This window comes from Lutra lutra, chromosome 7 (assembly GCF_902655055.1).
Source record: "Lutra lutra chromosome 7, mLutLut1.2, whole genome shotgun sequence".
Classification (NCBI taxonomy): Eukaryota; Metazoa; Chordata; class Mammalia; order Carnivora; family Mustelidae; genus Lutra; species Lutra lutra.
The window spans coordinates 34,910,804-34,931,939 of NC_062284.1; the positions used below are offsets into that span (position 1 = coordinate 34,910,804).

The 21,136-nt window shown below is 42.5% G+C and overlaps 1 protein-coding gene and 1 long non-coding RNA gene across 4 annotated transcripts in view; one reads left to right on the forward strand and one right to left on the reverse strand.

The window, feature by feature from the left end:
- The window catches only part of LOC125104011 (uncharacterized), a 30,707-nt gene extending 27,228 nt beyond the window's left edge, over positions 1-3,479 (reverse strand). Inside the window, exon 1 of one of the 2 annotated variants that reach the window (XR_007128563.1) lies at positions 3,335-3,479. This is a non-coding gene — a long non-coding RNA (uncharacterized LOC125104011). The remainder of the gene's footprint in view (positions 1-3,334) is intronic. The other variant, XR_007128562.1, reaches the window with a different exon arrangement.
- THSD4 (thrombospondin type 1 domain containing 4) overlaps positions 1-21,136 on the forward strand; it is a 582,110-nt gene that overhangs the window by 379,845 nt on the left and 181,129 nt on the right. Inside the window, exon 1 of one of the 2 annotated variants that reach the window (XM_047736181.1) lies at positions 3,383-3,591. The exons of the other annotated variant lie outside the window; for it this stretch is intronic. Within the exon in view, the coding sequence (XP_047592137.1) occupies positions 3,520-3,591 (72 nt within the window). The 5' untranslated portion in view covers positions 3,383-3,519. Of the gene's footprint in view, positions 1-3,382; positions 3,592-21,136 lie in introns of those variants that run through there. 2 annotated transcript variants of the gene reach the window in all.

A 21,136-nucleotide genomic window follows, 5' to 3' on the forward strand; every position in this document is an offset into this window, starting at 1 on the left:
AGGGATAGACACAGGCAGTAGCAAGGGGACTGGAGCGTGTCCAGAGAAAGTGGTAACAGTGCAATGTAGTCGTTGAGAGCCAGGTCCTAGAAGCAGGCTGCCAGGGCCAGAATTCTGGCTCTGCCACCAACCTGTTGTGTGATACAGAACAAGCTATTTAATCTAATAAGGCTGTTGTCAGGGTTATGTGACACACTCTATGGACAGTTCCTAGAATAATGCTGGGCTCTTGGTGTCCAAAGAATGTTGGCTATTTGGAGGCAAAGGAAAATAGGAGCTTGGTGGTCTGGAAGCTAAGGGAAGAGAGTGGTTCCGAAGGGAGCACATGAACTTCATAGCCCTGAAGATGGCTGTTACAAAAAAAAAAAGTGGAAAACAAAAGCATTAGAGAGGATATGGAGAAATTGGAACCTTCATGCATTGCCAGTGGAAATATAACCTGATAATGGCCACTGTGGGAAATGGTTGGGTGTTCCTCAAAAAGTCAAATGTAGAATTATCATATGATACAGCAACTCCCCTCCTTGGTATATGCCCCAAAGAACAGAAGACAGGGACTCAACCAGGGACTTGCACACTCCTGTTCAGAGCAACATCATTCACAAGAGCCAGAGGATGGAAGAAACACCCCATGTGTCCATCAACAAACGAATGGATAAACAAAATGTGGTATAGACCTACGATGGAATATTACTCAGCCTTAAAAAGAAAGAAGCACTGAGGGGTGCCTGGGTGGCTCAGTGATTAAAACCTCTGCCTTTGGCTCAGGTCATGGTCTTGGGGTCCTGGGATCGAGTCCCACATCGGGCTTCCTGCTTGGCGGGGAGCCTGCTCCTCCCCCCTTCTCCACCTGCCTCTCTGCCTACTTGTGATCTTTGTCTGTCAAATAAATAAATAAAATCTTAAAAAAAAAAAAGAAGCACTGATGCATGCTACAACACAGATGAACCTTGAAAATGTCACGCTAAGTGGAATAAGTCAGACACCAAAGGATAGCTATTGTATGATTACTATTCGATGAGGAACCTAAAGAAGGTAAATTCATCAAGAGAGAAAGTCGCATAGAGATCACCTTGAAGGGAGGGAGACTCAGCGAGTTCTTGCTTAATGGATGCAGTTTCTGCTTGAGACAATGAAAAAGTACTAGAAATGGGGGATGGTGATGCGTTGCACAACACCGTGAATGGACTGAATGCCCCTGAATTGTGCACGTCAAAAATGTTGAAAGTGGTAACATTTTAGGGCGTGCGTGTTTTACCATAATATTAAAAAATTGAGGACGTGATTAATACTGCAAAGAGGTCAAATAAGGTAAACCTTACGAATTAGCCTCTGCATTTTATGACACAGGGGTCATCGGAGACATTTCCAGAGCCCTTGTTGTAGAGCAGAGGTCAAAAGTCAGACTGCAGTGGGTTGAGGGACAATTGGGAAGTTGTCCATACCAGGGGCTGGCAAACTAGGGCCAAATCTGGCCTGCTGCCTCTTTCCATAAACCAAGTTTTTTTTGGAACACAGCCCCACCCTTTAGTGTATATTTTGTCTCTAGCTGCTTGTGTTCAACCAGGACAGGATTGAATAATTGCCACAGAAACCATATGCTCTGTAAGGCCCAAAATATTTACTTTCGGACCCTTTACAGAAGGTTTCCCAAACCCTGGACCAGACAAGAGCCCCCGCCCAGTCTTTCCAGAACCTTGACTTTCTTAGACAATGTCTGCATCTCCCGCGGGGCGTGGGGGTGGGGGTGGGTTGTTGAATGCATGACTCTGCATTTCCAGCCAGCTAGCCTGGCAGACCCAAGCTTAACCAGTAATAATAATAATAATAATGAACAGGAAGGAGGCAGAAGAGGAGGATGGGGAAGAGAAGAAACTCCGTCCCTCCTTTCTCTCACTGGAGACATTATCTCCAACGTACTTGCTCTCTCTTCTAGCCTTGGAAAAAGGGATTCTAAGTTCCTTCACCCAACACTACCCCCGCAAAAAACAATCCACTAGTAAATTGTCATGTGACTGGTGATAATAGACATTTTGAGATGGTTCCAAATGGCAGTTGGTTTAAAGTTTCCTGACTAAGGCAAGAAAAATGCCCCACAGTCGGGTGCTTTTCAAGTATTGATTAATTTCCTTGCTGGGACGGAGTGTCGATATTAATTTCAGATCAGAGAAAAAGCTGGTATCTTCGGCACTTACTGTGTGTCTGGAACTATGCCAAGTTTTGTGCCTTGGTGACCTCCTTGATGGTCATCAAAACCATCAGATGACTTTTCCCCGTTTCACAGGCTGGGCAACTAGGGCCCACTGGAGTTCAATACTCTCCCGCAAACCCACGGGGAGTTAGTGGTAGACCTTTGAACCGACATCTCCCTGGGTCCAGGGCCCAGGCCATTCCACTGTGTCATGCCTCAGAATGCTTTCTTGAGCCCATCCTAAGCAGAATCTAATACTTGATGGATTCTCCACCTATTTTAGACAATGGGCTCTGCTATTTCATAATAAGAGGTGGCCACTTAGGGTGCATCTCAAGTGGACTGTAGACGTCAGTTGGACCCACTCTCCAGCAAGCTCCCGTGTTCCCTGTGTCCCCAAGCCCCACGTTGGTGGTCAACTGATTCTACCCAGAAATATTTCTTAAAAATCATCCTGCTTTTCAGTGCACTGTGCCAGCGCCGTCTAGCCCCTGTGCTTCACTTGCTCCCAGCTTATCATTTATTTTTACATCATCTGCAAGAATTCATCAAGCTCTTGATTAGGCACAGTGACCCAGGGAGGCAGCAAGTGGGGGCCAAGAGTGGCTTCTTCGGTCCCCATCCATTCATGCCCTCGTGGCTGGTGCATAAACACACAGCATCCTTGTGACTTCTTTCCCCTTTGTGGCTGTCCTTGGTAACGCAGCCTTTGACTGCCCAGATTGCTACAGCCTTCAAGTCAGAACTGAAAGGGAACACAGAGGTCATCCACCCGGCCCTTGACCATACCCACGAGAAGACCAACTGAGGCCCAATTCTGGCAGCGTACCCAGCGTACCCAGGCGGACAGCTTGTCAGTGGCAGATCCTGGACTAGGAAGGCGCAGGGTCTCCCAGCTCCCAGCTCCCAGCCCGGAGCTCATCCTACTGCAACTCACTACTCCTGATGAAGCGGAGCTTTTCCCCCTGCATGCGGAGCGCTTACCTTGGATCCCTTCGCATGAATGAGACCAGATGCAGAACTCCACATTGATTTCTGTCCCTCCCCTTTCTGCTTTCTGTTCAAGGCAGCCCCCCAGCTCCCAGCTGGCTCCTGTCCCCTCCCCCAGCCGGGAGAAGTTATTACATGAAGAGATCAGCTTACCAGTTTTCTCCAGAGCAGAGGCTGAGCTCGGAGCTCCGGGTAGTACAGTGAGGGAGAGCAGAGGGAAGCAGCGCGGTGCCTAGCGGAACTCCAGGGCTGGAATCCCGAGACACAAGTGCATCTGCTAGCTGTTAGCACTTGGCAGACGGAGTTCTCCTCTAGGGTAGTTCTAACTTTGGGTAATAATGTTTGTCAGCTACCTGATATTAACATTGCTCCACGTTCAAACAACAGTGTTAGCAAGACCTGGGGGAGAGGTAAGCCAAATAAAATATCTTGTCAGAAGTTGTATTTTTGTCAGCACTATATTTCCTTTTCTATCTACCAAGAGGGATCAGGAAATGGGGTTTTTATGGTGTGCAAAGAGTAATGCTTTATATTGCGCTTTCAGGCTTGCTTTGCCTTTTCTTACAGAAAGACTTCTTCTTGAAGAATCCTGTCATTTCTAAAATCTCATTCTGAGGTTGTCTAAACCGTTCCCACCCTGGGCGATTGGCATGGCCTCGGTGACAGATGCCTGGAGCGTGCACATTTCTCTTTCTGCCGCTGCAGGAAAAAAAAATGTGCATGTCAGATTCCGATAGGGACTGTTACCTTTTGAGAATTTTTCTCCAGTGTTGGAGAGAGGATATGCATGCTAAAGGAAATGCTTTTCTTTACTGCTTTTGCATCACATTTTCCTCCTTTTTGCTTTGATGTGCCTGGAAAAAAATCTGTGTTTAACTTTGGATCATAGGTTTGCAGTGGGCTAGTGATACATGACAGGGCTAGAATATGCCCAGAGCTACTAAGGCAAGGAGGCGAGGATGATTTATTCTTATGGGTTTAGCTCATGTTTGCTGGATACATTTCTGAACATCATAGATGTTTTGGCAGCCAGGTCTTGATGGAGCAAAGAGATTGGAAGGGGGGACCATGTGGCCTGGAGCAGGAAGCACGTAGGGGTATCCACCCGCACCTGCAAATAAGGCTGCAACCATTTGCCTCATTTGCTCCTTTTACTCTTTATTCTGATGAAAGATCTCAAAGACTGATGTGCAAGCAATGAATGGAAGGACAGTCTCTTTCCGGAATCCATCTTCCTCTCGAAAAGCCAAGTGAAAAGTCTATCTCCTAAAAAGGCCAGGGGCCACATCACAGCTTTCCCTTTTGTTAGCACTGTCAGGATGGAGCAGTCAAGAAAAAGCAGCTTTTCCCTCCTCTGTGAGTGGAAGCAAGAGCACTCCCAAAGCCAGGCAGCGGGGCTCGCCGTGCGTTCAAAATAGACATGTGGCTCAGAGGCGTGCAGCAACGGGTCATTTGTTTCAGGCTTTTAGCCTATTAGTTACCCGTGTCCTCTGCTCTGCAGATACTCTGTGGGCCTGGGCTAAAGGGGGGCAGAGTGGGATGGGGGTCGGTGGAGGGCTTGAATGGGAGATGGAGGAACTGAATGGGTTTGTGATGCTGGAAAGCTGAAAGCAGACCATTGCCCTCTAGTTGTAGCCGGGGTTTGCAACTTCCCTGTCGATTTTTTTACTGTGCAGAGTAAATGACAAATGGGCCGGCCTAACTCAGCCTGGAGCACTTAAGCATGTGCGAGGAGAGCTCATATGGAAAATATTTCTATCACCGCTGCCTGCACATATGGTATGGGGAGACCCCCGTGCAGAGCAAATCAGAGCGCCCCAGCAGCCCCTCAGTGGCGTGCCAATTACTCTTATTAACAGCAAGGCTAAGGGCAGGCTGCAGTTACCTGCACACAGCTGGCTCCTGGGGAAGGCCACTCTGGAATCTGTGTGCCTCAAGCCTGTGTCACATGCAGAGAGGCGGGCGGTCCTGTTTCTCTTTACAGTCAGCAAAGCAGGCGAAAAATGAAAGGGGATTCCATTGGCTCACCCAGCTTGGGAGAGGAAGGCACAACTTCTGTCTTTGGCGTTCAAGTGCAAGGGCTTAATAGCCAGAAAACCCAATCAGAGGTGACACAATGCCTGCCCTCCTGCCCCTTTGTTCTGCTCTGCCACGCTAAACACAGACACTCATGTGCCTGGTCCTCGTTTCTGTGTTCCTGCTTCGGAGCACACGTGCATGTGTGCTCACGCCCATGCACGTGTCACTTACAGAGCCTCGGCTCCACTAACTACCATGCTCCTAGGAAACTGTACAATTATGATTCTTTTCCCCTTGCTGGAAATGAATTGATGAGGAAGGAACATGAGTATGCCAGTAGCTCCCCTTCCCTGTTTAAAAAGAACGTCGTTTATATAGAGCTTTGAAGAATGTGGCACGTATTTATAAGAACCTCTGTTTTATAGCCCTGTTACTTACAAGACTCACCCATAAACATGTGGCGTCGTCCCCAAGTCACCAAGATTTTCTTTTTCGCTGCCAGCCGGTTTTCTTGCAGGTTTTAATTATCTTCCCTTTGGATGTTCATAAAAACACACGGGGAGGGGCGGGGCAAGGAAAAAGGGGAAGAGAGGGCTGTACACCTTGTGTCGCTTAGCTGCCGGGGGCTCAGCGTGGGGCTGGAAGCGAGGCAGCGAACTCTGGGTAGAAGCTCTGAGTCCGTTTTCTAGGGTGTGAAGCCTTTGCAGATAGGCAGCGGTGGGCAGGTGGTGGGAGGAGGGGGTGTTATTCCAAGCAAGCCTTGTTTGGCGTCCTGTTGCTGGCACTGTTGGCCCCAGTAACTGTGAACCAAGGACAAACAGCCTGGTGTGGTGTAGGCACGTGGGTTTGAAAACAAACACAGGGAAGAACTGTTCCTTCCTTGATTTTCCGGTTGCAGGAGCATTTGGTTCTCATGACCTGGTAAGAACACTGAGGTCACTAGAAAGCCTTTGGCCTTGTCAACATTAGGAGGGCAGCAGTGTTAACTTGTGGAGATTGTACACATCCCCCCGGAGAATGTAAAGGCAGGCTGGACTTCTAGTGCATTCGCCAGTGTGTGAAACACGCCGGGATCCGGTTTGTTTGCTGGATGCTGCCGGAGGGTGTGTGGGAGTGGAAGTGTGCATTTTTCTCTTCTGAATTTGGACTTAAGTCCTCAGAGAAGACCAATGAGACACTGTTATGTGTGAGGAGGGGGAGGGAGAGGCAACTTGGAAATCAAAACAGTAGAAGTGGGTCAAAAAGATGTTTATGTTCATTTTGATGAAGCAATTTGGCAAACCTATCAAAATTCAAAATTAAAATTAAAAATCAATGAAAAGGGTACAGATTGTGGTCCCAATCTTGTGAGTGTCTAAAAAAACACTGAACTGTGCCTTTTTAAAAAGCAAATTTTGTGGTTATGTGAATAATATCTCCATTTTAGTTGAGAAAAGCACCAGGTGTCATAGGAAAATGTGGACTCGCTGTCTCATACACCAGAAACTAACACGGCACTGTTAACTGACTGGAATGTAAGTAAAAACTTTTTTAAAAGATCAATTTTTTTTGACATTAAAAATGAAGAAGAAATAGCTCTTTGACCCAACTTCTCCATTTCTAATACTTTATTGTATAAATCTACTCCAAATGTGCAAAATGCTCTCTGAACCATTTTTCAGAATTAGGTTGTTGCAAAAACCCAAATGTCCCTTGATCGGGGGCACTAGGCAGGTGTTCAGAAAGAATGACGTGGTTCTGCACGTATGGGTAGGAAATGACCACCAGGATATGTTTTGAAGTGAGAAGAGCAAATTGCAGCATGACATGTATAAAATGCTACTCTTTTTTTTTTTTTAAGATTTTATTTATTTATTTGACAGACAAATCACAAGTAGGCAGAGAGGCAGGCAGAGAGAGAGGGGGAAGCAGGCTCCTGCTGTGCAGAGAGCCTGATTCGGGGCTTGATCCCAGGACCCTGGGATCACGACCTGAGCTGAAGGCAGAGGCTTTAACCCACTGAGCCACCCAGGCACCCCGTATAAAATGCTACTCTTTGTGTAAAATGGATGAACATATTTGTCATCCCCTCTCTGGGAGGATATATAGGAAAGGGGAGGAGACGGGGTGGCTGGGGGTGGAGGGCACCTGAGAGATTTCCATTGCACCATGCACATGTGTACCTTTCAATTGTGTACAGTAAGCATGTACTTAGCTGGTAAAAAAAAAATAATAAAATACATAACCTAATAAAAAATAACTTAGTGCATATAATCTGTATATGTAACCTGTCTGTGTTTTATGTTTACAAGGAGGGCAGTAACAGTAGCTGCTTTAAGAGGTGGTTGGAAGACTGGAAAGTGATGGTGTGTGTAGAGCCGTTAGCTTGTGTCTTAGGCAGAGTGAAACTTACTAGCAATTACTGTGGTTACTGTTGCACCTGCTGCCTGGGTGTGCGAGCTAGGCGCTCAGGAAGGGAAGGTGAAAGAGAGAAGGTCTTTTGTCTTTGATGAGCTTCCATTCGAAAAAGGGCACTGAGTGCAAACAGTTAATGATCATGGAATATGAAATTCTCTTTAATTGCGAGAGCAGAGGCGGAGGGCAAAGAAGCAATGAAATTCGCCTATGATGTGAACAGAAACTCCACAAACAACTTCATATTTGAACTGAGACTTGAAGGTCTGTGTGTCCGGGGTCTTCAAGACAATTCCCAGGTTCAGTGATGCTCTGCGTGTAATTGCACTCCCAGCTGTGATTTGTAACAGCAAAAGGCTACAGAGCAAGGTGCCTGGGTGAAGTCTGGCGGACCCAAGCAACATTCCACAGGTCCTCTCCCAGTGGAGTCATGCAGGGCACACTTGATTCCCCTAGCGATGAGTTGTGACAACACGTGTGAAATGTTATCAACTCGGGATGCTTGTCAGAGACTCAGTGCCTATAGTTTTTATGGGGGGCTGGCCACATAGGCACCCTCTGCCTGTCATGTACCAGCAGTACAGATTTCCAGAAAGTAAGTAGGGTGTTCAGCAAAAACCTATCGTTAGTACAGCATAGGCATAGTGAGCCACTTTTACCAGCCCTGGGAGTGTGGGGGCCCTCCCCAAACCCATTCCCAGACACCAGTCAATGGTCAACCTCGTTAGCAGGTTTTTTTTTAAAAGGCGAGCACTCAGGTCTGCTGTGTTAACTCTTTTCTTCACAGATGGGTAGGCATTTTAAGTGGAAAAAGAGGGAGGGAGGACATTCCAGGCAGAGGGAAAACATCTACAGAGCCCCAGAAATAAGAAAGAACATGACATGTTCTGGAAACAATGCTTGGTTCAGATTACAGAGGCATACGTTGTGAGGGGATGTGGCAGGAGAAGGTTTGTCCCTGGTCCCCTAGGATTGTAATTTTTTCACTGTGCTTTTGAAAGTTGCAGAAATTACATATCTGCAGTCTTAAGATTAATTTTATCATTTATGACATGCCATTTAGGTTACTACTGCGGGACATTTTCATGGTTGGACGTTATTGAAATTGCTGTTTAAGGATTAAAATAAATTAATCAATGGAGAGTTGCTTTGTAAGCAGTGGTAGCCTTAAGCTAGCCCTGATTTTAGTCTATTTAGTTTAGTTTTTTTTTTTTACTAATAGACTTTAGTCTGTTTAGTTTATTTATGGCAAATTCAAATGAAGGATGCACGCAGTGACCCTAATGACTGATGTCTGTGCACAGCGCTCAGTGGCTCAACCTTTCTTTTGCTTTCTGATATCTAGAATGAAAAACCAACTATGTGGAACTAACTTGACCATGCAAGACCTGAGTTTGAGTCTTGGGTCTACCATGTCCAGCCATATGACTTTCGGCATTTTGAATTGTTTTTCTCCTAAATTAAGAAAGCTATTGTTGTTATAGAAACAAATTCAAGAAATGGAAAGAATGAAAAGTTATAGGCTCCTCTTCCTCCCCACTCCCTTCTCCCCCACTCCCTTCCCAATCCTTCCTCCCTCCCTGGGTGAAACCATCATTAACAATTTGGCATTTGTTCTTCTGGAACTATTCCTAAACAGTTTAAAGCACAAAGGTGTGTGCAAATGTGCATGTGTGTCTATGAGTGTATGCACTTATATGCCTACACACGCATGTGTGTCTATGTCTACATATGCATGTGTGTATATGACCACATGCGCATTTGTATATATGCCTACACACATGTGTATATGCCCACACACGTGGAGTATATGCCTACATATGCATATGAGTATATGCCTACAGGCACATGTGTGTATATGCCTACACACATGTGTATGTATGTGTACACATATGCCTACATATGCATGAGTCTGTGCCCACACACGTGTGTGTATGCATGCACATGCATGTATATGTATGACTACACACATACACATGTATATGCCTATGTATGCGTGGGAGAATATGCCTACATGTCTATGCCTCTATGTGTGTATAGGCCTACAACTTGCAAATGATGACAATTCTGCTGCTTCTTTTCTGATACCTGGTACTTGTTTCTACTTCTTGTCTTCTTGCAATTGCTAGGACTTCTAGTACATGGTGTTAAATCAGAGCAATGAAATTGAACATTCTCATCTTTCAGGCATAACTGGGAAAGCTTCTACTCTGTCATCAGTAAATGTGATGCCTGCCAGATATTTAAGGTAGATCAATTTTATCCAGGGACAATGTCCTTTCTAAGTTTTTATCAGGAATATTGTTCAATTTGGGCAAATGTTGTTTGCCTTCACAAAGTGCTGATGGGGTATCCTCCTTTAATCGACTTAAAAGGTAAGTTAAACTGACTGATGAATCATTTGAACTTTATATCAAAACCAATGATGTACTATATCTTGGCTAATTGAATTAAAAAAATTTATTTATTTTTTTAAAATAAATTTAAAACAGTGAATTATATTAGTACATTTCTTAATGTTGGACTCTCGGGACGTCTGGGTGGCTCAGTTGGTTGGACGACTGCCTTCGGCTCAGGTCATGATCCCGGAGTCCCAGGATTTAGTCCCGCATCGGGCTCCCAGCTCCACGGGGAGTCTGCTTCTCCGTCTGGTCTTAATGTTGGACTCTCTTTGCCTTTTAGGAACTATCTTAGTCATGGTGATTTATTCATTAAATTCACTATTAGATCTGACTTGTGAATATTTTCTTTTGAATTTGGGGTTTTTGTAAATGAGTTCTGTTGTTCATGGCTCTCCTTTATTGTGCTAGACAAGGGTTTTTCTAGTTTATAAAATAAATTCAAAAGTTTCTCATCTTTAATGTGTTTTGAAACAGTTTAAATAACAGAGGAATTAGCCTTTTCTTGAAGGTCTGTTGAACTCAGTCATAAAGTCCGCCCTTTTGTGAAGAGGTGGTTTTTGAGTATGTATTTTACTTTCTCTTCTATTTCTAAAAAAAGTGTAATATTTAATATCTATAGGAAAATATATGTATACTATAAGCAAGTTATGAAACAAAATAATAAAACAAACACCTATGGACTTACCACCTAACTAAAGACATAAAATATACCCAATACTATATGCTAGTAACCAGGCCCATCCTCCTCTCTTCTCTCCCAGAGAGAAGATGGTTGTCATTTCCTTGCCTTTTTTAAAAATGATTTTATTATTCATATATATATATATATATATTTCTCTAAGACTATATTGTTTATTTTATTTTGGTTTGAGTTATATAAACATGGTATCTTGTGTTCCTTTATTCAACTTGATTTTTCATTCAACACAAGGACGCATATAACATTCATTCATTTTTACCGCTGTAAGCATTCTCTGTCTTTTCTCCTGTTGATAGCTATCTGAGTTCTTTCTAGGTTGGCTTGTTTTCTGTTATAAACAATGCAGCTGTGAGCCGTTTGGACCATGTCTTTTCCTTTAGGGTGTATACCTAGAAGTATTGAATTAGTGGGTCATAGAGTAGGTGTTTGTTTAATTCCACAAGATAATGTTACATTGATTTCTAAACTGGTTATCAGGTTTCACCTTCACTAGCAATGTTTAAGTGTTCTCAATTATCTGTCTCCTTGTCAATATTTGACATCACCAGACAGATTAATTTTTGTCAGCATAATATGTTATTAGTGTGTGTTAGTTGACATTTCTCTGATTAACCGCTATTGCTGTCCTGTGATATTGACATATGTGCTGGCTATCCATGTTTCTTCTCCCCTGAGATACCTGTTTGTATTTATTTCCGGATTTTAGATGTGGTTCTTCACTTTTTCACTACTGACTTAGTTCTTTGTATGTTTTGAATATGACTCATTTGTTTGTTATTCCATGTAATAGTTTCCAGTTTGTGCCTCGAATTTAAAATTTTGTAGCGTCTATTGATAAGCAGAAGTCCTCAGGTTTAGTGTGTTTGAATTTAAGTTACTTGATGTGAACTTTGTCTTCCTTAAGAAATTATCAACCCCAAGCTTATAGAGGTGTTATTCTATATTCATTTATAAAATTATCGAAGTTTTGTCTTTCACATTTATGTCTCTGATACAATTAGAACTGATTTTTTTGGGGTATGAATAATGTGTGAATAATGTGAATAATGGACCTAACTTCATTTCTTCCATATACTGGTAATCAATTGTTGTAAGACCATTTGTTGAAATCTCTCTACTTACTCTTTGGGCGTGTGTTAGCTGTTTTTAGACATTTGCCCTTCTTTGTGAAATTAGAACTTGTCAATTTCCCTTGAAAAAATCATTTAGGAATTTTTATCAGAATTGTATTGAATCTATAAAGCAATATGAGAGCACTAACATTCCAATATTGAGCCATTCTGTCCATGAATATACTATAAGCTTTACATTTACCTAGGTTTTCTTTGAAGTTTTTCAGTGAAATTGTACAATTTTCTACATAAAGTTCTTGCATGTCTTTAATTTTAGATGTATTCCTAGCTATATTGTTATCATCTTCTATGGTAAATTGTTTATTTTTATTAAATTTTAGTAAAATTCAATTAATTAACATATCATATTATTAGTTTCAGAGAAAGAGTTTGGGGATTCGTGAGTTGTGTATAACACCCAGTGTTCATTACATCACATGCCCTCCTTAGTGCCCATCACCCAGTTACCCCATCCACTCACCGCCCTCCCCTCCTGCAACCCTCAGTTTGTTTCCTATAGTTAAGGGTCTCTAATGGTTTGTCTTCCTCTCTGATTTCATCTTACTTTATTTTTCCTCCCCTTCCCCTATGATTCTCTGTTTTGTTTCTTAAATTACACACAGGAGTGAAATCATATGGTATTTGTCTTTCTCTGAGTGACTTCTTTCACTTAACACGATGCCTCTAATTCCATCCACATCATTGCAGATAGCAAGACTTTGTCTTTTTGAAGGCTGAGTAATATTCCATCATATATATATATATATAAAATCACATCTTCTTTATCCAGTCTTCTGTTGATGGATATCTAGGTTCTTTCCATAGTTTGGCTCTTTTGGGCATTGCTGCTATAGACATGGGGGTGCAGGTGCCCCTTCGGATCACCACATTTGTATCTTTTACGTAAATACCTAGTAGTGCAGCTCTATTTTTAACTTTTTGAGGAAATGCCAATCTGTTTTCCAGATTTGGTTTTTTTTTAAGATTTGTTTATGTCTTTAGATTTTTTTGTTTTGCTAATGCTTAGAAACACAAATGATCTTATGTCCAAATAATTTGTTTAATTGTGAATTTCAATCATCATTAATTTCAATTATCTGTAGGAACTTTTATGATTTCTAAGCACATAATCATATAACCTGTGAATAATGACCATTTCGAATTTTCCCTTTTTCCAATTCTTAATACCTTTAAAAAAAATTCTTATTGCTCTGGGGAGGACTTTCAGAGGCAGTGTTATTTTGTTCCTAATTTAAAGGGAATGCATCTACCACGTTGCCATTAAAAAGGAAGCTAGCTTAAATTGAATTTAAATTAAAAAAAATGCTTTCTACAAGAAAAATGAAGTTAGCTGAAAAACAATGAAGTTAGCTGCAAGTGCTGATACATTTTATCACACTGATAAACCCTCTTCTGTTAATGGTCCGCTGAGCAATTTATTTCTTAATCATGAATAGGTATTGAATTTTATGCAATGCATTATCTCTGTCTACTGAGAGGAACATATGGTTTTTCCATCTATACTCGGTCAGTGTGATAAAGTTCAGAGATAGAGTATATAATGTTAAACTACCCTTGCATTCCAGAGATAGATCCACTTGGTTTTGATATATTTCTGTTTTTATTAAATAGATTAATAGTAAATCTCTGATGATCTTTCCACTATCTGTAGCACCTAGAGATGTGTCTAGAGCTGCTCCAGACATCCTTTGTTCTCTCCCCATTCCGTTTTATTGGCCATTCTCACCAGCAGTCTGTCAGCTTTATTAGTCTTTATGAAAAGCCAACTTTTGGCTTTGTCGATCCTCTGCATTGAAGCTTTGCTTTCTATCCCATTTGGTTCTGCTTTCCTTTTTCCTTCTACTTTCTTTGGATGGATTCATCTCATCCTTTTGTTTTTTTCTCTAACTCTTTTTAACTTTGTGTAGATTTATGTATAGCTCATTGATTTTCAGCCTTTAATCTGTTCAAATATGAACATTAAAGATGGTAACTTTTTCTTAACTTTTTCTTAAAATACCACTTCTATTGCATCCCTTATATTTTGAGATATCTTATTATTTGGCCTTAAGTAGTTTAAAAAATTGTCATTACAATATTTTCTCAGACTCATGCTTTATTTAATTACATCTTCAGAAGTATGGCCCAAGTTTGTTTCTAACTTGACCGCACTTCAGTCAGGGAATGTGGTATCTGTGAGGTTGAGTTTTTGAAATTTATTGAAACTTACATTATGGCCCAGTATATGGACCATCTTTGTCAACATTCCAAATGAGCTGGAGAAAAAGGTTCATTCCTAATCACTGGGTACAGGGACTTTTTTTGTAGCTTTTATATCAAGGCTATAGATTGCATTGTCTGAGTCTTTTATATCTTTGCCTGGCATTTGCCTGCTTCATCTTTTGGTGTTTCAGACAGACATGTTAAATCTCCCACCAACTGCTCTCTTGGCCTCTGGGGGAGATGGGGCATGACCATCTGTTCTTCAGCAGTCCTGTCCTTGACATAACGACCACTCCGACTTGATGGGGATGCCTGCTCATTGCACCTGTGGTTTCAGAGTCTAGAATTTTCTCCATCTCTGCAATAGTCTGCATTGGTGATTTCTTCTGCAATGGTCTCTTGCCAACATAATTTCTAATATCCAGAAATTCCTCAAAAAATTTATCTGCTGATTGTATGCTTTCTTGTTTTATAGTTGTTGTAACATGTGGATCTTTTCTGCCATTGGAATGGCATTTTGGAAAAGAAAGAGAAAAACAAATGTTTCTGCTCAGTCTGCCATCTTTACCCTTTGTAAGACACATTTTTGTCCTTTCTTCTTTCCTTCCTTTTCCTTTTTCTCCTAACATATGTCTGTTGGGCAGATAACCTTTCTAGACTTCTATTTCCTTATCTATAAGATGGGGACGATAATAATATTCATCTTGATGGCATATGAGGAATATTTAATAAATAACATCAACAAAATGCTTTGCAGAACTGTTTAGATCTGTCCAAATACAAAGGATAACTTTAGCACCTTCCTTTAACTTTCCTTTCCTTCTGTGTAGCTAATACTTTTAAGCAGCTCAGCTACATTAGAGAAAAGTGATTAATTGTGCTTGGCAGGTCATGAGAGGCTGAAACAAAATTTTATTTGACACTTTTTGAGAAAATTTGCTTGCAAGGAATTATTGGGTGCTTTACTGGAAAGTCACAAAATAAATGGAAAAATCTCTTTAGTCTCAAAATGAATGCTATCGAGGGTGTTTTCTTTCCCTATTTTCTTGCACTGTGTTGTTGACATGCATACTCAATTAGGCACTTCTCCTTTAAAAATATTTCTTTAAAAAAAATAAATAAATAAAAATAAAAAAAAATTAAAAAAATAAAAATATTTCTTTACTTAGGAAAAAAAACCCCATGTTTCCCGATTCAGCATGTTCATAAATTTATTTACTTTAGCTTGGAAAGTTAATATGAACTGACAGAAAGAATGCTAAAATTTCAACCCAGGCGTATTTAAGGGACATAAGGAGTAATTGATGTAGAAGACCAAATGCTTTATATTAGAAAGCGCTAAAATATGCTCATCTACCATTTTTTAAAATTTCTACTTCGCACCAAGGCAAAACACACAACTCTCAAATAAACCGAAAACTGTATAGTGAGTGCTATCATATGTATAAGGTTTGTGCTAAGTGCTGTGGTATGAAGAGGTGAGACCTGTCACCCCACATCTGTTCTTAAAGGTGGACCTCAACAAGTAGGTTAGTTAAAGCTAAGTTACACATTACTCTAATAATCACACCACACCCTATTGGGAAGATCAGGAACAGCCACGTGGAGAAAATAACATTCAAGATGGGACTGACAAATGTTTAGGAATTCCATTGACAGATAGTGGAGGAAGCCATCTCAAGTCTCAGACACAGTATGAGTAAAGAACGGTTTCCAGCTGGGAAAGATAGGGGCATATTTAGACCACGGCAAATTATTTTGTTTTTCTTTTGGCTAGAACATCAAGTATGTGTGATGCAACTCGGGGATATATTGTACACAAGACAGTTTCAGCCTTAGAAAAAGGCTCGAGGTTTTCTTTGTAGCCAAATATACCAATTTTTGTAACTGTTCCATGGAAGCTTGTAAAGATATACTTACATTTTTATTATAGATGTATATAATAGGTATGCATTCTTCCATATAATTGTATCATTCCTTCCTTCTGTGTGGGTATGTTCTTGTATTTCTTAGGCTCTATTAGAAGTCACTAAAACTAAATGATTTCTTAAATATGTTCCAACTTTAAAAATTCTCTGAATCTAAGAGTGACCACTAAACTACAAATACATATCACAAATCCCTGAACAGGGTTAATGTCTTTAGCAGAGTACGAGAAGACCCACGCTGGGGCTTGGAGACACATAGGCCTGAGCTTGAATCTCTGGTCCCATGTGTACTCACTTGGGCAAGCTGACTTCTCTAAGCATCACTTTTTCATCTTTAAAAAAAAAAAGATTTTATTTATTTATTTGATAGAGAGAGAGTACAAGCAGGGGGAGGGGCAGAGGGAGAAGCAGACTTCCCGCCGAGCAGGGAGCCTGATGCGGGGCTCCATCCCAGGACCCTGAGATCACGACAGAGACTTACCTGACTGAGCCACCCAGGTGCCCTCATTTTTTCATCTTTAAAATGTTGAGGAATATGTCAACATAGAGTTTTAGTAAAGATCGAGGAGGTAATTTTCAGGAAGTTCTTGGTGCACAGTAGGTACTCAACGCATGGCCCCCATCCTTGTCATAAAAACATCTCATCTCTCAAACCTAGTGGAGAAGGCCAGAGGAATGGTATGAGGCGTGAGGAGGTACTTGTCACACTCAAGCAAAACAAAGGGAGGGGATGAGAGGGGACAAAAATGGAGTTAGGGGAGCACACGCGAGAATGAAGAGAAGCAGGTGGCCCTACAGAGGGGAGGTTGACAGTCGAGGATCCAAAATGTGGCCCTAGATTCTTTTACCAAATCTTAAAGGAGTCAAGAGCCAAGGGGAAGAGAAAGGAGAAGAAAAGATCTAGGGTGCTTTACAGTGGGAAGATGGGGGATGGGCGGTTGCAAAGGGAGAAGCCGCAAACACAGAATACCTTAAAGCTGGAACGACTTGGCCACACCTTCCCGGCTGGTGAAGAAGGGGGCCGGGAGGTCACTGTGGTTTTCTCTGCAGAAGGGTGGATCTGGGGCTCGAATAAAAAACAGTCTGTCTTCCCCGAGAGCCAAAGAGTGGTGTTGCATACCGAATTCCAGTCTCCTGAATCACTGTTTGGGAAGGAAGCTTAGAGATAATGTAGTCCAACCCACTAATTTCACATAGAGAGAAAATGAATCTTTTAGAGGTTATGTGGCTTGCCCAAGACCACACAGTGGCTCAGCCCAGAGCTGGAGGGCAAATGTTCTAGAAGCAACAGAAGCACGCGGGGCCTCCTTGTCACATCTGGGAGCTTGGGCGAGGGAAGGCGTGGGGGTAACTTGAAAGACAGTGGTTGTGGCTTTCAGTCTTTATGGCAGCAACAGTTAAACCAGATATGTTGAATGTGTTCAAAGCTATTTGTAAGAGATCTCGGCTGTATACTGTTTGTTCCCCAAGTATGCTGACCCCATAGTGATGGTTAGATTTGTATATCAACCATCTGAGTCTGTTGCAAGGTGGTGGGGACAGAGGGATAGAAGGGGGGACCCCAGGCCTCCACTGCATTCATCAACACTTCATTCTCAGAGAGCCTACTGTGTGCTGGGCACTGTTCTAAGTGGTTGGCGTGGATCAGTGAGGGAGCCAACCAGACGAAGATCCTGACCTCACCCTCTAGCATTTTTGCCTCTGGAAATGGAGCAGAAGAGCAGGGCCTGGATGTGGGGCTGCCTCGGTTTCATCGCACCTCCCCCTCGCTGCCCATTTCAATCCCTCCTCTTCCAGGACACCCTTGCACTCCATCTCTGGTTCTGGAGCCCCATCTGCTCTGGCACATTCTATCACATCAAGCCTCGGATCAATCTCACTTGCTCTCATCTGAGTTTCCTCCATGAACATCTGGTCTCCCAGTGTGCCCATCAGCACCCAGAGGCGGGGAAACCATTCCTACAACCTGCTTTGTCCCATGGAGCTTGGCACTGAGCCCCAGGTGTGTGTGTGTGGCACATATCTATTGAGCCTTCGTATCAGACTGGAGCAGAAAAGCTGTGTCAAGACTGATGAGGACACCCTTCAGAGATAAGGCGTGCAGCAGAGTCTTGCGGGGCAACCCATTAGCAAAACCACTCTGGGAAACTTCCCCATGAGGCACAGGTGGTGAAGACCTCTGGCAGCAGCTCCTTTGGAACTGGGTCCTCTAAATGCTCTGGAAAACCGATTCAAAGGGAAGCAAAATCCCAAATGCCACTGAAAACATCTAAGAACTATGAATAAGCACTTGGGATTTTTGGATGAAGGGAGCCCTCTCATCATGAAGCTTGTTGATGATTAACAGAATTCTAAGCCAAGGCTTAAAGCCAGATACACACCATAATGGTTAAGCCAAATAATGCTTAATTACTTTGGCTTTTATTTCTGGGAAAGAAAGCACAGTGAAGTAGAAAGACACACACACACACACACACACACACACACACACAAGTCCACATATTTTTACTGGGTTAAAATAAGTACTTACATGGCCTCTGATTTCCATGTTTCAGAGTATAGCTGTCAGTAGCCTCAATAGGGACGGCTTTGTCCAGACGCAAAGAAGGATACATGCTTCCTCTCCAGCCAGGGGCTCCTTCTTCCTGGTCATTGCTCCTCTCCTGTAAATGGATCCAGTTGGAGGGCAAACTCTTCATCCCACACAGCAAATGTGTCCTGGAGCCTTGCACCTTTCCCCAGAGGTGTAGCTTGACTTGCAGGTTCCATCAGCCCCGCCTTGTTACTGATGGGGGCGGCGGGTAGCCCTCTCTGTCCCTTGTGCTGGTTAACGTGCCGGTCTGCCGACTCTAAAGTGAGTTTTTCTTTATTTTACTTTTTTCTATTGATGGAAACTAGGGGTTTGCGGCATCACAAAATTGATGAGAACTGAAACTTCTGTGTCGAAACTTCTAGAACTAGATTAATGGACTTTCAGCAATCGTATGACATTTCTGCCCACATTCCCCTCTCTTTGGGAAGCTGTAGAGATGAGATGCCCCACTGCCCCTAGGCTTACGGTGGGCATTGTATCCAAAACTGGGGAGGCAAAGATTGGTCCCTGCTCCCAGGAGCCCACTGGAGGGGTGGGGGGACAAAAGCGCACAGAGAGAGGACGCTTAATGCAGTGTGGACACTTCTATAGTGTAATGTGTGTGGATCGAGCACCGTTGGAACCCAGGTGAAGACGTGGCTGATTATGCTGAAGAGAGTCAGGGAATGCTTCACAGAGGAGAGGACATTTAGGTTGGGGCATAAATAATGAAGAATCCATCCATTGAGGAAGACGAGGGGAGGGGTGCTGAACTTTCCAGGCAGAGGGAACAGTATGTGCAAAGGCAAGTTACAAGTACAAGTTACTTGTAACTTGTAACTGTGTAACTGTGCCCAGATGTGTTTCAGAATGTGGTCATTTTTTTGATATTAGAAGGATAATATGATACATACATTGTGTATTATGTAACACCCCAAGTAGGGTTCTCATCAAATACGTACATATATCCAGAGCAAACAGTTTTGAGTAGTCATATTCAATAGTCATACTAAGTGCGATTAATTAAAGACTATTATTGATAGTATCACATCAGTTAAGTCATGTTTTGTTACCAAATAAATTTGAATCCTGAACTGACCAAAAAAAAAAAAAAAAAAAAAAAAGTCTTAGGTTTTTGTTTTTTTTTTCCTTTTTTTTTTAAAAAAATTTTTTTGTTTATTTATTTATTTGAGAGAGAGAGCACAAGCAGAGAGAATAGCAGGCAGAGGGAGAAGTAAGCTCCTCGCTGAGCAGGGAGCCCCATACAGGACTCCATCCCAGGACCCTGGGTTCATGATCTGAGCTGAAGGCAGATGCTTAACCGATTGAGCCACCCAGGTGCCCCAAAGCCTTAGGTTTTGAAGCTTTTTGGATTTTAGAATCTTGAATCAAAGGGCTGTGACTGTAATTCCAGTAAATTCCTAGTGCTAATTCTCATCAGTCTGGGCCAGGTCACGTGCTCATTCCTGAGCCAATCACTGTAGCCAAGGGGATATAAATACCTGATCAGCCTGTCCAAGTCCTGGGCCCTTCCCCTGCCCGGGAATGGAGTTATTTGTTTCAGCCTGCCTGAATCACACAGTGGTATCAGCTTGGTTGTTTCCAGAAAAAGGAGTACTTGGCAGGTAAAAATCACAGATGTCCATTATACGTGGCATGGCAAGATGTGCCCACATTCTATGGCCTAGGTCACATGGTTCTAATCGCAGAACCAGGATTCGGACCCCCTTCTGTCTGATGCCAGAGCCCATGTTACACCAGGCTGCTCGCCAGTGAATAGAGTCCCCCCATGCAAACCATTGCTCAATTATATGATGCAGGCAATTAGAACCTAGCAAAGTATAGAATAAGGCCTTAATTACATGGAGTACTAAGAGCCTGTTAGTTGAAATGACTTAGAGAAGTAAGAAACGTTAATAGGCCAGAGGTTCACGGCCACAGCAGAGTCTGAGCTGAGCCTTGAAGGATGCGTTGGAACTGACGGGAGAGACTTTATGTCTCTGGTCTCAGCTCCAGGGACGCTCTTGTAACTTTCTTTACCAACCAACATTGAATCTGAGAACAGAACAGGCAGATTTTCCTGGGCCCTAAATGAACCTCTGAGACCACAGGACATAAATTACAGGGAATGGTAATAAGAGGAAAAACATCACCCTGTAATTTATTGACAGGGGAACAGAAGCAAAGGAATCATTAAGGTTTAGATGCTCTAAGCTGGCCTCTGAGATGCTCAGGACACAAGTGCGACGATGACAGACGGAAGTAACTCTGTAGCCACATAAAGAAGTCCGCTCTTTGCTTTCCCTGGGGGTCCTAGAATTCAAACAGATCAAAGACGTGAACAGCTTCCTCACGTGCATCTGGCCCCGTGCCCCATGCTGTTAGTTATGGGAAATCTGAGGTCCAGAGAGAGGCATAACTTGATAAGGCCACAGCCAATACTTACCAGTCATGAGCAAAGCATTTCATTTAGTTTTGTGTTAGAATTGTTTTTGCTGAAATTCAAAAGCAAAGCCATGGACCCTTAAGGCTTTGTTATTCTGGAACAGTGCATGGTTTGAATGTTGTGTGTGTTTTCTCTTTATGGGACTTAATCAAATAAAAA